Genomic DNA, 14,899 nt, shown 5'->3' with positions numbered 1-14,899 from the left:
GCTTGCGCTAAAGTCTGACTGTTGAGTTTTCTCTGTATTATTTTAGGTTCTTTACCTTACAATACAAGGTTCCTTGAGGCAACTGGTGTTTTGGTGCTATATAAATAAAACTGAATTGAAAATGATTGGATTCAAGAAACGCCCTTTGGCATTAGATTTTAACACATGGAAGGTAGGAACAAGAATAATGGCAAAGTGAAAAACTGTGCAGGGACATAACCAGGGATTTAAAAAAAAACAAAAAAACTCTTGCATAATTAGTAGTAGTACTACATAATTATCTCATTATTAATGCAGGAGTATGCACACACTTGACTATTTACACTAAAAACGAATGACAGTAATAATGGTATTGGATAGTTATTCGTGAATGGTAAATTTGCAGATATAGGAGTCGTTATATGTGGCGTTTTCCTTTAATGGCAGTGCACTGACATTCAGGGAATGACATCATTGCGCTGTGAACACGCACGTCGTTAAGTAACGAGAGGGGGAGACAGACTCGAGCGGAGAACGGCCGTCGTACTGCCGGAGCATCTCAGGGACTATTAACAGGGAGTGCAGTCGACGACTGAGCTAAGAGCTGGGGGTATGAGAGCCACCAGAATCCGCTTCCATCCTCCACTACCCGGGCTCTTGTCCGACTGACAACCATCGGATCAGAACCTTCACCAACCCAGCTCTCGGACGAACCTAATATCGGGTGAGTGCTGGGTCAGGGAACCGGAGAAACCAAGGGGGAAAAGGGGCCAGATTCGGCCGAATCAGACGCTCCTATTCACGGCTTCCAAGAGAGGGGGAGGGGGCGCGTAGTAGGGATCTGCACAGGCTTGTCCAGTGACATACATGGGTGCGGTTATAATATAAAATGTGACGAAGTATAATATTAAATATTATTAGCTTTCTTTATTTTATTTTTTACAGTATTAACGGGGCTACGCGTATCACGGTTCCGTTTACGTATTTATCCTAGCTTACTCTTAGCAGCTAACTCTTAACTAACGTAGCAGCCTAGCGCTGATGTTTTTCACTAACGTTACTCGAAACGTCCTCAAATTATACAGAAACACTCAATAAACACTCAGTAAATACTCAGTAAATCTTAGCAATTTAAAAAAAACGTAACTGAAACTACGGCAGATTTGTTGCTCTTGCCTATTCGCCACTGGCTTGCTACTTGTCAAATTGCAAACAGGAAAGAGAAATGTAGCGTTGCCGTTATAAAAAAAACAACAACAACAACAACATACATTTTTGTTGCAACTTTAGGCGATATTAACACACGCATTCAGCGTGGAGTCTGTAACACGCGAGTTGTTTGTGTAGTAGTGACAGCTGTCCGTGTGCGAGAGGCATAACGTTAGCTCTGTTCTTCGTGTGATTGTGAAATCTTTTGGCTCTGTTACAGTACTTGTTTTGTTTGTTTTAAAAGAGCGATAATCATTTCCAAGTATAGCACTTTTTTAAACATCCATCTAAACGATTACATGTACGGAAAACGCACGATAATTTAACTTCAGATTGAGGTCATTTTAGTGATATATTGTCTGTGTGTGTGATTTTTCAACCACAGTGTACAACATCCTCAGGACATCCTGTCTCAGCAGTCACCACTAAGACTCCCCCCAACCAGCAGATGTGTACTGTACCATCTTAACCAATCCACTCTCGTGTAGACGATTACTACCGTAATAGCACATGGTGTTTTTTCCAGTGCAGTGTGACAGGCTAATTCCACTTGCTTCACTTCACACAAGGCACCTTTGAAACCTCAAATCACAGACTCGTCACGTTACTGCAATAACTGCATTTGCTGTACTAAAGTCTGTCTTAGTCTTTTAGTAGCTCATGAGAAAATATCTCAAATAATATGGGTAGAGTCTTATATTTAGCGTCTTGTGCCACTGTTCCTATATGAAGTAATTAACCATTGGCACTTTCGTTGTACCCTTTAGATGTAACCTTGTGTTAGTGTTCCTCCCTAAATCGGGAGACCTGGCTGCAGCACATGAGACATGAACTCTCACTCTTTAATGACCCAGATCCATCTGCCTCTATCACATCTCCTAGCAGGCTGTCCTCATCAGGTAGAGTTCATCAGGATATGTACGGCCTTTGTGATGCAGTTGCTGCTGATGAAAAGCAAGGTTCAGTTGATCCATGATGGTGATTCCTGGGTGTTTTTTAGAGCTTGTGTCTGCGTTCCAGCAAAACTAATATGTGGAGTCATTTAAAGTTGGGATTTTATAAAGGTTCTTGAGTTGGCAGATGCAACACAGGGATTGGTGAAGAAGATGCAGGGCGTTCTGTGCTTTGCAAACGTTCGGTTGGAAAGTTGAGGGTTGAAACTCGAAAGCGACAGCATTTTATAAACGAGCGTCAGTGTAATATGATGTTTTGTTGCAGTAGTGTTAAAGGGTGGCGACAGTAGAAATGTCCATGCTGATAAAGTCTGTGCAGCGCTTTGTGGAGTTCATCACACAGAATTGTGTGAGGGCCTTGACATAGATAAAGCCAGTCAGTGGCTGGCTGCTCATGCCTTCACTCGCTTGGCAGTGCCAGCGCAGAACGGCAGAGAGCTTAGTCTTGCTTTTGCAATGGCTGCACAATGTGGCGTGGTGGAGCGAGCACTAAATAAGTGATGATCCTGCTCCGGCATCACGTGCAAATCAGCTCGACACACATGCACACAAAACCCCCCCCAAAAAAGCTGTTTCATTTCCTCGTGTGTGCCAAGTCCGTTGATTCTGGTTCACTCCACTTCCAAGTGGAAACTGGCATTTGTGCATGGCCTCTCTCTCTCTTTTTTTTTTTTTTTTTTTTCCTGTTTTTCTTTCTCCTCCCTTCCATGTTTTTGCTGATCTCACTGCAGCCACCTCTCTCTCACCCCTAGCTGCCCTACAAATCTGATCTTGTATTTCTGGGCACCAGACAGCTGTTTGCTGATCAAGTGGCCCTGTTTGGGCCACATTCTGTCTCAAAAACATGTGAACACTTGAGTGCTGAGGGATCGGTACACATCATGTGAGCAGTTGACTGACCCTTGAGGATAAATTCCCTCTTTCTGCCTTTAGGGGAAAGTTCAGGAAATGGTCATGGTTATAGCTGAAGTGGTGAAAGAGGAGCGATGATGCTCAGTTTGTATGTTTGTTGCTTTATTTTAATATCTGTGTTTTCCCACTGTGACAGTGACAAGTTGGAAGCATGGAGCTGAGAGTTGGGAACAAGTACCGGCTCGGGCGAAAGATAGGGAGTGGTTCTTTTGGAGACATTTACCTCGGTAAGTTGAAGCATCCACTTTCTTTTTTCTTTTTTTTTTCTTCAGTTCTTAAACGCTTTACCCAGCTTTCTGCCCGGTGAGGTTCTTTCCACATTAGTGTGTGGAGAGCCTCTCTTTTCAAACTGTGCCATTCCTTTTTTTTCTTTTTTTTTTCCTCCTTTTTCCGGGGACTGAACTCAGATTTTCCTTTATGCTCATTCGTCTTTGGTCCTCGTACATGCAAAGGTGCAATTGTCTTGACTGCTGTGGGTATTTCTGCACGTGTCTCTTCAGGTGCCAACATCGCCACTGGTGAGGAGGTAGCCATCAAGCTGGAATGTGTGAAGACCAAACACCCACAGCTGCACATTGAAAGCAAGTTCTACAAGATGATGCAAGGAGGAGGTAAGAAATTAGAGCTTGGACATGCTTGTCAAGATTTTTCAACACATTCCTTCTTGAATTTATTGGCCAAGACGGCATAGGAGATGCAAATCCTATGAAATCTGCTAAATGTGTAAAGTGAAGATGACGATAAATGTCCAACCAGCAGTGTGTGCGCCACGATTCGGGGGCTTTGTTCTGATTTGATGTGTCTTCACTAGTGGGCATTCCATCTATAAAGTGGTGTGGCGCAGAGGGAGACTACAATGTGATGGTGATGGAGCTGCTCGGCCCTAGTCTGGAGGACCTCTTCAATTTTTGCTCCCGCAAATTCAGCCTAAAGACTGTCCTGCTTTTGGCTGACCAGATGGTATGCTACGAACCTTTCAGTTAAAGTCAGGGATAATTTTGTGATATGTGTGTTTTGTAATATTGGCCTTTTTGTAGACTTTGCTGGCCTAGATGTTAGATTTTATTGGTGGCTCTCTCTCAAGCACAACTGATCTCACCTTTTGTTCCAGCTGAAGCTTCTCTTTATACATCCTCTGGCACATTTTGCCTTGTTTTCATATCAATGGAATGAGAAAGCCAAGATGTATTGAGGGCACTAAGGGTATGGCTGGCTTTTTAGATGGGATGAGAACACATTTTGTCTACATAGCTTTCATTGCTGGTTGCAGGGATTTTAAAAAAACAAAAAACAAACTCCACAGGAAGTGGTGACGCTCAGTCTGTTGTGGAGATCATTTACACCAGTAGCTTCAGTTAATAGATATTAATTGCATATGCTGGGCAGGAAGTCATAAAGTGTAAAGGACAGCCGGAAGGTGATATGCAGTCTCACGCTGGTTGTTATGACACATTCATAACAACCACAAATTGTGAAATTTTTGGATTCCAGAACTTTTTGTTTTTGCATATTTATATAGTGTTTTGATAGTATATACTCAGAAAAGAAATGGTCATGTGACAATAACTGTTTTTCTGAGTCGGGGAAACTCCACAGGGGCAGTGCTGAACTCATGGGATGTAAAATATAAGATGACTTGTCATGTCCCATTGTAACCTTTGTTTTTACCTAGAGGCTTTTTGTGCTGCTAACATTGTTTCACCACTCTCCCACCTTTCCTCTCCAGATAAGTCGCATTGAGTACATCCATTCCAAGAACTTCATCCATCGAGATGTAAAGCCTGACAACTTCCTGATGGGACTCGGCAAGAAAGGCAACTTGGTGTACATCATTGACTTTGGGCTGGCCAAGAAGTACCGTGATGCCCGCACACACCAGCACATTCCTTACCGGGAGAACAAGAACCTGACGGGCACAGCGCGCTATGCCTCCATCAACACACATCTTGGGATCGGTAAGACTTGGAGGAGACACGTGAGCCTAATTTGCCTGCATTTTAATGAAGGCTTTGGTGTGTTGGATATGAAACCATGGTGTTAAATTTTGCAGAGTACTGCTGTTATTGAGTTATTTAGACATAATCTGAAGCATTTATCTTACAGCTCTGTATTGTGATTAATGTTTCTTACTGATATAGTAGAGAGAGCTTCCCTTAAGCAGAAAGAACTGTATTAAGGTGCCATGTTAGTTCAAGTTCAGAGATTTTCTGATGCACCAGATCTTTCCTTTTAAAATAATCAGTTATATGATTTAAACTGATACAGTCTCTCTGTAATGTTGTTCTTATGCTCGCTGTGGCCCCACAGTGTTTGTGGTCGTGCACCTCTCGAGTACTTAGTGCGCATGCGCCAACCAGCGTGCAGCCTGTTACAGTCGCTCCTGCTTTTCTCTTAGTTTAGCTTTTTTTTCCTGACTTGTATTTTCCTCCGTTTTCTATCTCTTACTCAATCATGTGGATTGAGAGAGTTTTTGTTCTTCTGGTGGCCGTGGAACTGTTACTTTTATCAAGGAACGGGACCGCGGCACATCTCCTACACGCACGGACTGTTTACTCCAGAGATCAGCTGATCGCCCTGATGCCGGCCGGTTCGCTGGCCAGGCCCGCAGAAGTACCAGCTGAAATTTGGAGGAAAACACATCGGGGATGCAGAGGTCAAGGACAGAAGAGAAGAAAAAAGGTGACGGTGAGACAGCGGAGGCTCGAAGCGAGGAGGAGGTTTAAACCGTGTCTGCCGTCTATCGTGATGGGTAATGTGCGATCGTTGGCAATTAAAATCGACGAGCTCTCAGCACTGGTACGGAGTCAGAGGGAATACCGAGAGTGTAGCCTGATGTGTTTCACCGAATCATGGATGCACCAGGACATTCCCGATGAGAATGCTTCCGTGGAAGGCTTCCACACTGTTCGGGCGGACAGGGACAGCATCGCTAGCGGTAAGCGGAAAGGAGGTGGGCTTGCTGTTTTAGTTAACAACCGGTGGTGTAACCCTGCCAACATAACAATCAAAGAAAGGATTTGTTGCCCGGACACTGAACTGTGTGCTGTTGGACTCAGGCCGTATTATTTACCCAGGGAATTCTCTCACGTCATCTTGGTGGCTGTTTATGTACCCCCCTCTGCTAACCCCACAGCTGCATGTGACACTATCCACTCTGCCATAGCTCGGCTACAGACTCAGCACCCGAGTGCCTTTATTGTGATCTCGGGTGACTTCAACCATGTATCACTGGACAATACACTACCAACATTCAAACAATATGTGGACTGTCCCACCAGGGGAGAGAAAACTTTAGACTTACTGTATGCTAACGTCAAGGATGCATACAGCTCCTCCTCCCTCCCCCCACTTGGTAGGTCAGATCATAACCTGATTCACCTCACCCCCCGCTATGTGCCAATTGTGAGGAGGGAACCTGTGACCACCAGGACTGTCAGGAGGTGGTCAGAGGAGGCCTTAGCAGAACTACAGGGCTGTTTCGAGGTGACCGACTGGGAAACACTCTGTGAGCCTCACGCCGAGGACATCAATGGGCTTACTGAGTGTATCACAGACTACATAACTTTCTGCACCGACTCCATTGTTCCAGCTCAGACTGTTCATTGTTACCCAAATAACAAGCCGTGGGTGACTAAGGACATCAAAGCCCTCCTCAACAACAAGAAGAGGGCTTTCAGAGGGGGCAACAAAGAGGAGGTGAGGAAGGTCCAGGTGTTACTAAAGGACAAGATCAGAGAGGCTAAGGACAATTACAGGAGGAAGCTGGAGTGGAAACTCCAGCAGAACAGCATGAGAGAGGTGTGGAGGGGCATGAAGACCATCACTGGATTCAGGCCAACCAACAGCAGGGGAACTGAGGGAGGTGAGAATAGAGCCGACGAGTTGAATCTGTTTTTCAATAGATTCGACACCACAGTGTCTGCTCCTACCCCCACAACCTCACCTGCAGTCAGCCTGGAATCCAGAGCCACACCACTGTGCCAGCCTCTCTCTTCACATGTTGCCTCCTGTGAGATTCCTGACACCCCTCCCCCACCCATCACCTTCACTCAATACCAGGTTGAGATGCAAATGAGGAGACTTCACTCAGGCAAGTCTGCTGGACCAGACGGAGTGAGTCCCCTTGTCCTCAAGACCTGTGCCCCCCAGCTGTGTGGAGTCTTTCATAAACTGTTTATGCTGAGTCTGAGTCTGCAGAGGGTCCCGGTGATGTGGAAGACATCATGCCTCGTCCCTGTACCAAAGACGCCTCGTCCCAGTGGCCCCCAGGATTACAGGCCCGTGGCATTGACCTCCCACATCATGAAGACCCTGGAAAGGCTCATCCTGGACCAGCTGCGACCCATAGTAAGACCACACCTGGATCCCCTTCAGTTAGCTTACCAGCCTCGTCTCGGAACAGAGGACGCCATCATCTACCTGCTCAATCGTGTCTACACCCATCTGGACCAGCCAGCGAGCACTGTGAGGGTCATGTTTTTTGACTTTTCCAGTGCTTTCAACACCATCAGGCCGACCCTCCTGGGTGATAAGTTAGCAGCGATGCAGGTGGATGCTTCTCTGGTGTCCTGGATTGTTGATTACCTGACAGGAAGACCACAATATGTACGTCTCCCACAGTGTGTGTCTGACAAGGTGATCAGCAACACAGGGGCACCACAGGGGACTGTCCTCTCCCCCTTCCTCTTCACCCTCTACACCACAGACTTCAGCCACTGCACAGAGACCTGCCATCTTCAGAAGTTTTCTGATGACTCTGCGGTGGTTGGATGCATCAGCAGGGATGATGAGACAGAGTACCGGGCTGTGGTCGACTCCTTTGTCACGTGGTGTGAGCAGAATCATCTGCAGCTCAACGTGGCAAAGACCAAGGAACTGATCGTGGACTTCAGGAAGACCAGGAAACACTTGACCCCTGTTTCAATTCAGGGGGTCAGTGTTGACATTGTGGAGGACTATAAATACCTTGGAGTACACATTGACAATAAACTGGACTGGGCTAAAAACACCACAGCACTTTACAGGAAGGGCCAGAGTCGTCTCTATTTTTTGAGGCGACTGAGGTCCTTCAACATCTGCCAGAAAATGCTGAGGATTTTCTATGAGTCTGTTGTGGCCAGTGCGATCCTCTATGCTGTTGCATGCTGGGGGAGCAGGCTGAGGGTCGCAGATGCCAACAGACTTAATAAACTAATCCGTAAGGCCAGCAATGTTGTGGGGATGGAGCTGGACTCCCTCAAGGTGGTGTCGGAGAGGCGGATGCTGTCCAAGATAAAGACAATGTTGGATAACACCTCCCACCCACTCCATGACATGCTGGTCAGTCACAGGAGCACGTTCAGTGAGAGACTGAGATTACCGAAAAGCACCACTGAACGACACAGGAAATCATTCCTGCCTGTGGCCATCTCCCTGTACAACGCATCCACTTAACACACTGTTTGCTGCTACAACTACACATGTTTCTTTTCCAACTATTTATTTATGAGTGACTTATGTATGTATGTATATATATGTATATATTGTACTATTCTTAGTTAGTGTATTGTCCGTCTTGTCTTAATGTTGGTTTAAAATGGAGCACTGTAACAAAAAATAATTTCCCCCAGGGATCAATAAAGTATTCTGATTCTGATTTTGTAACCTAGCATGTTGCACTGCAGCCGCTGTAGTATGATCATGTTGATTTTCACTACTATTTTAATGATACTCAAGTACAGAAGCTCAGAGATGCATAGATACACAGGAGCTGTGCAATAGTTTGAAAACTTGAGACTTTGGACAGTGTTCATTGTAAAAAGTTTTCAACAAAGTCCTTGTTTGCAGTTTAACAACTTCTCCCTTATGCTACGGGGCGATCGTGGCTCAAGAGTTGGGAGTTCACCTTGTAATCGGAAGGTTGCCGGTTCGAGCCCCGGCTTGGACAGTCTCAGTCGTTGTGTCCTTGGGCAAGACACTTCACCCGTTGCCTACTGGTGGTGGTCAGAGGGCCCGGTGGCGCCAGTGTCCGGCAGCCTCGCCTCTGTCAGTGCGCCCCAGGGTGGCTGTGGCTACAATGTAGCTTGCCATCACCAGTGTGTGTGAATGGGTGGATGACTGGATGTGCAAAGCGCTTTGGGTCCTTGGGGACTAGTAAAGCGCTATATAAATACAGGCCATTTTTATGCTATCCAGCTATCTGGTGCTATCGTGGCGATACCTATTGTTCAACAGCTTCCTGTACCCTAATGGAGGGCAAATAGAAATAATTGTGTGATCATGACCAATGGAGACGATATACCTTAAAACGGGTTTATCCTTGTAAATATATTCATCTGCGTACACTTTTTGGTCAGACAGAAGGGAGAGAGGTTCTCACCCATGTGAGATGTGCGGCCATGCACCACTCCAAGATCCTAACTGCGTGCCATTTAAAGCAGATGATGTATGCGACTACCGAATGTTGATTGGTTGACAAGTGGGCAGGAGTATAGTGGGGTGCGACAGTGGAGTTGATCAGGAACGGGAAAATGGTGCAAAAAAAAAAAAAAGTAAAAAATCTTTAAGAGTCCTCTGTCCACACTTTAGTATTTTTTTTTTTTCTTTTTCTTCATCTGTTTCACTTCAGCTCATTCAATGCTCTTCTCCGTGGCCGGCTAACGAACCAACAACTGTGTGTGTGTGTGTGTGTGTGTGTGTGTGTGTGTGTGTGTGTGTGTGTGTGTGTGTGTGTGTGTGTGTCCGTCCTCCATCTGACCACAGAGCTCACAGCAGGCAGGTGGGCAGGCTCCACAGTGGAGCTGACAGCAAGTGCACTCTCTCTGTCATAAGGTTTACATTTCATTGAACTGGTGTGACTGTGTTAATGAAGATGTGGTCTCAGTAGCCTTAGACTTGTGACTCAAAGAAATCTCATCAGCTCCACAGCAGATGTAGAGATTTCATCTAAACATTACTTTAAATGTGATTCTTTAGAGCCACTCTATGGCACTCATCTCTTTTTAAACCCTCTAGCACATACCTGGATTTGTGGAATACTTGGAATCTTACAAATTACTATGATCTTTTCCCTTTCACCAAATCGTAACATGATTGAGTTAAAGCACCCAAAAAAAATTTATGTTGTTTGAAGTTCTTCCTTGTGCTTAATATTTCTTCTGTGTAGAAATTTACTGACTCTAGCTCTGTTTTTTGTTTAGTGAAAAGTCCCTCTTATTCAGCCATTTAATTTTGGATGTGCCTCTTCGCTGCGGCATCGTTTTATCATCACTGTATCTGATATATATACAGGCTGTAAAGAAGGAAGAGTTATCTGGGACTGTGGGGATAGGGGGGAAGGGTTCCCGTTGCTTTGTAATTTCATTCTGATGCTCTTTAAACAAATTTACAGGCCTTTTTGTAATGATTGTTATGATGACTAATGATCTTTCTTCCTCTCTCTCATGCGTTCTGTCTACAGAGCAGTCCAGGCGTGATGACCTGGAGTCTCTTGGCTACGTCCTCATGTACTTCAACCTGGGGTCACTCCCGTGGCAGGGCCTCAAGGCTGCCACAAAGAGACAGAAATATGAACGGATCAGCGAGAAGAAAATGTCCACACCCATTGAAGTTCTTTGCAAAGGATACCCATGTAAGTGAGGCTCACAGGGCGCCTCTGCGTACTACACATACCTCTGAAATTATTTTAAGATGTTGTATTGTATTTTCTCAGTATGAAATTGAATGCTAACAATTATCTAATCACACAAAGTTTACCGCTACAGTGAACTTTCTGTTCTACTCTCATTATTTTTATTTACCCTCTTACAGCTGAGTTCTCCACATACCTGAACTTTTGCCGCTCACTCCGTTTTGATGACAAACCAGACTACTCCTACCTTCGACAGCTCTTCAGGAATCTGTTCCACCGACAGGGCTTCTCTTACGATTATGTCTTTGACTGGAACATGCTCAAATTTGTAAGTTTATATCTACAGTTTCTAACTTGAACTTTGATTTGTATTTTCACCACATTATAATACGGCTACCTGTCAGTAGTTAGGCTTGAATGTGGCTTATCTCATCTAAAAGGGTGCCAGTCGGACAGCTGAGGATGGGGATAGGGAGAGGAGGACTGCGGATGAGAGAGATGAGCGGATCGGAGGAGTCCCTAGGGGGTCTGCATCACGAGGCCTCCCTCCAGGTCCAAATCCTGGAGCTCCCAACAGAGTCAGGAACGGCCCTGAGCAAGCCATTTCTAACCCTGCCTCTCGGGTCCAGCAGTCTGGTGAGTTTTCAGCCAACTGCTGCATTACAAGAAAAAAAGAGGAAACAGAATAAGACGGACACCGGAGTATTTTTCTTTTTTCTTGAATATTTTTATCTAATCTAGGCGTTTTTTTTATTGTGTTTTAGGTAACACGTCACCACGTGCAATTTCTCGTGCAGAGCGAGAGAGGAAGGTGAGCATGCGGCTCCACCGTGGTGCTCCTGCCAACGTATCATCCTCTGACCTCACAGCCCGCCACGACCAATCGAGAATTTCTACGTCACAGGTGAGAAAAGGCCCTGGGGTTGATCAGGTAACCCACAAGGCTGGTGATGATAATAATTTGTTTTGCTTGTTTTTTTACCTCTACATTTTTATTCTTGAGCCCTACTAAAGTAGCTTTGTTTGATTCTTATACTGGGACTTTTTGCAACATCTGTGTTCATCCACAGTCTGTAATTAGCCATTTTAGTTCCGTTCGGTTAAAGATTTCTTCTTTTAGGCTTAGCTCTGGCATCATAAACCTCTAAGAGTAGATAGCAGAGTGTTTAAAGTAGTCTGAAGCTTGAGCTTTTGACTCAGGCCTGATTATTTAAATAATATATATAATGCCACTTTGTACAGCATTGATTCGTCTAAACTGGAGTCGCCAAACTTCGACATTGAGAGAGACATTTTAGCCCCTCCTACTTAACAGAAGAAAAAACGGCATACAAGGGTGACAGAAGGTTAGACTTTGGGGGTAGGACAGGCAGATAGATGACTGATGTAATTGGGAGAGGATAAATTAATACATGGTATGTAGGGCTGCAACGATTCGCCCATATATGTTTTTGTAACTGCAATACACTACAGGACGCTATGGTGTAGTATCGCCTATACTGTCTGCCAAGACTGCACTCAATACTAACGAAGAAGAACAGCAAGGACAGAACGAGATTTTAAAAAAATACGAAAGCATTAACATTGTAATTAGCTTGCAAAGTTATCAGTGTTGTTTGAACTGTATCTAATGGGGTTAGGACATGATTCAGTGTGGGATAATTTTGTCGTGTGTGTGTGTGTGTGTGTGTGTGTGTGAGAAAGAGAGCTGTAATTGCTGACTCTTTATCTTGAATCTGTACTGTCCTCTGCAGGTCAGCGTGCCATTTGAGCACATGGGAAAATAGAATTTTCCAGCTCTGCATGCAAGTAAAACTGACAGGTGAGGTGTAGCGTGGTTTTTGTTTTGTTTAGTTTTTTTAAATATTTGCTATTTATCTGTAAATTTCTTCTTTAATGACAATACATCTCTTGTTTCAGGGCTTCAAGGTATAGTTGTTGCTACAGTTTATTTTCCTTCATTCTTACTTTGTTCTAAGAAAAGATGATTGCAAATGGACACATGGGTCTTTGGAAAAGGACTGTAACTCTTTCAGGATCCAGGAAAATACACGAAGGTATCCAGCAATTTTTTTTAATTTTATTTTATTTTTACTTTTTTTTTTCTGCTTCTTCCTTCCTTCTACATGAACTTTCTTTACTGAACCCTGGATTATCACTACCACAATACAAATGACAAAGCTGCACCTTGACAGTTGCTCATACCTGCCCTCCTCTTCCTCAAAACATTCCCTCAGCATTCTGAAAAATGTGAAGAACTGTTGGCATCAAAGGAGCAGAAGGGTATCCGGGACATGCATGTGTTTAATCAAAGGTTGATTATAAGCTGACATTATTTTCCCCCCAAAAAATGTATTTTTCAATTTAGACACAGCAAAAACATCTTTTGATTTTCATAATGACATTGGAGTACTCTCCTGTTCTTAAAGGGGGCCTCTTATGCTCGTTTCCTGCTCCATATTTGAATTCTTTGAGCCTACTAATAGAAGTAGCTTTGCATGATTCACAGTTTATAATAATCCATGTTTGTCTTACACTGGGTCTTGCAGCCTCTTTGTTCATCTCTTCCCTGAACGGCTTCCCCCTCTAAGTCAACTTTTCTGTTTCTGCCAAATATAACAACTTTATTAGGATATGCCCTCTCTATGACATCACAAAGAGCCAAGACTAGAGAGAAACTGTCTGAAATTGGGCATTCAGAGCAGTCTGAAGCCAAAACATTTAGCTCATGGATTACTTATACAGGGAAACTACATACAGACTATGGAAGAAAATGAAGCATAATAGGTCCCCTTTACTGTTTGTTTTTAATAACCTCTTAAATAAATATAAATAAATGGAGACATGTAGGTCAGGTGATAGAAGGCAAAATGAAGAGTAACTTTGAAAAAGGAATAGTAAGTGATGTTTTTAGCTGCTGTAATGTTTCTGGTGAAGTAGCATTTGGTGATTGCTTGTCCTTCATCCCTTTTGTGATTACTTGCTGCCCCTCAAAACGTAGCCATGGAAGTCTTCGCCACCCCTTACTTGCCTGTTTTGAATCTTTTTTTCTTTTAAAAATGTTAGTGGAAATGGTAAAGAATGACGGTAGATGACAAAAAAAATTAAAAAAAATAAAGACAGAACTCTGAAGTCTTGAGGGAAGCTCCTCAGGAAATTTTCAGCAAACTGATTATATTCGACCAGAGACCACAGCTGCCCACTTTGGCTAACAAAAAGTGGCTGCAATTTTTATGATAGTTCTTAACATGACCTTTTTTTATTCTTTTATTATTGAAGGTAATAGGGGGTACTGGGCAGGCTCCTTCAACATTTGGGATCACATTTCAGGGTGCGGTCTGGGAGGGGGGGCATCCAGTAATATACTATAACTATACTTTTTTTTTTTTTTCCCACACCCAAGTTTGTTTACTCCACTGTAAATATTTTTTTATTTCAATGTAAAGCCAAATGTGGTAATTTTTGTTTTAAAGTGTAAAGTAGAAAAATGGAAACTAACAACAGAAATAGGCATTTGAAGTTTGGGTATTTAAAATGCTAAATTGTGGGATGGATTACTGTTGCTGTGCCAGCTGGGTCATCCAACATTTTGTGTATGTGTGAAAGGAAGCGTGATACAGTGAATCCCTGCAAAGAATAATAAATTCCCTTTGTCTTAGTTTGTATGCAGTTTTTTTTAAATAACTGTATTTATGTTAAACTGTCACTCATCATCCTGTAATTTATTGGACGTACCTTCTATGTTTTTTGAATGCCTTTGTTTCTCAGTTGTTCAAAGCCTGTCCACCTTCATCGTTATTCAATACTTAGGGCTTTCAGTATCCTGCAAAAATAAAATGCCAATAGTGTGATGTCACCTTTTGGATTTTTTTTTTTTTTTTTTTTAACTTCCAGAAACCTTGACGATGTCATTAAGAAGAAAGCTTAACTGATGCAATTTGCAGGGATTTGTAAATAGCAGTGTACTGTGTGTAATTACCTTTGTACAGGCCACCATGACCCAGTGGCATTGTAACTGTTGGGTTGGGGATGGTATGGAGAATGAGCCTATTTGGGGGGATTTCACTTTATGTATTGTGTACTGATATCATGTACAGTTCTTAAACACTCTTTATTTACAGTATTTGTGTATATTTTATGAAGTAATAAAAATTAATAACGTTGCTCACAATTTCTGACTTTTCATCATTTTGTTATCGGGTGCTGGGTGTGGATAGAAAGTTGCGTTATGTTCAAT

At 43.4% G+C, this 14,899-nt stretch overlaps 1 protein-coding gene across 1 annotated transcript; it reads left to right on the top strand.

Annotated features, from left to right (window-relative positions):
* The first annotated feature begins 475 nt into the window (after window positions 1–475).
* LOC146710908 (casein kinase I) lies at window positions 476–14,833 on the top strand. The gene is made up of 11 exons (XM_085453584.1): window positions 476–703; window positions 3,190–3,280; window positions 3,554–3,664; window positions 3,865–4,013; window positions 4,780–5,008; window positions 10,492–10,662; window positions 10,842–10,990; window positions 11,103–11,298; window positions 11,427–11,566; window positions 12,417–12,484; window positions 12,583–14,833. The coding sequence occupies exons 2-10, from the start codon at window positions 3,205–3,207 to the stop codon at window positions 12,447–12,449; spliced, it is 1,254 nt and encodes a 417-aa protein (XP_085309710.1). The 5' UTR covers window positions 476–703; window positions 3,190–3,204; the 3' UTR covers window positions 12,450–12,484; window positions 12,583–14,833.
* Window positions 14,834–14,899: the final 66 nt, after the last annotated feature.

The sequence above is a fragment of the Copadichromis virginalis genome, linkage group LG4, assembly GCF_057382275.1.
Source record: "Copadichromis virginalis isolate Kocher_CV1m ecotype Utaka linkage group LG4, C_Virginalis_male_GT1.1, whole genome shotgun sequence".
In the NCBI taxonomy this organism is placed as follows: Eukaryota; Metazoa; Chordata; class Actinopteri; order Cichliformes; family Cichlidae; genus Copadichromis; species Copadichromis virginalis.
The sequence above is the reverse complement of the archived record's forward strand: the minus strand, read 5'-3'. Positions and strand labels throughout refer to the sequence as shown.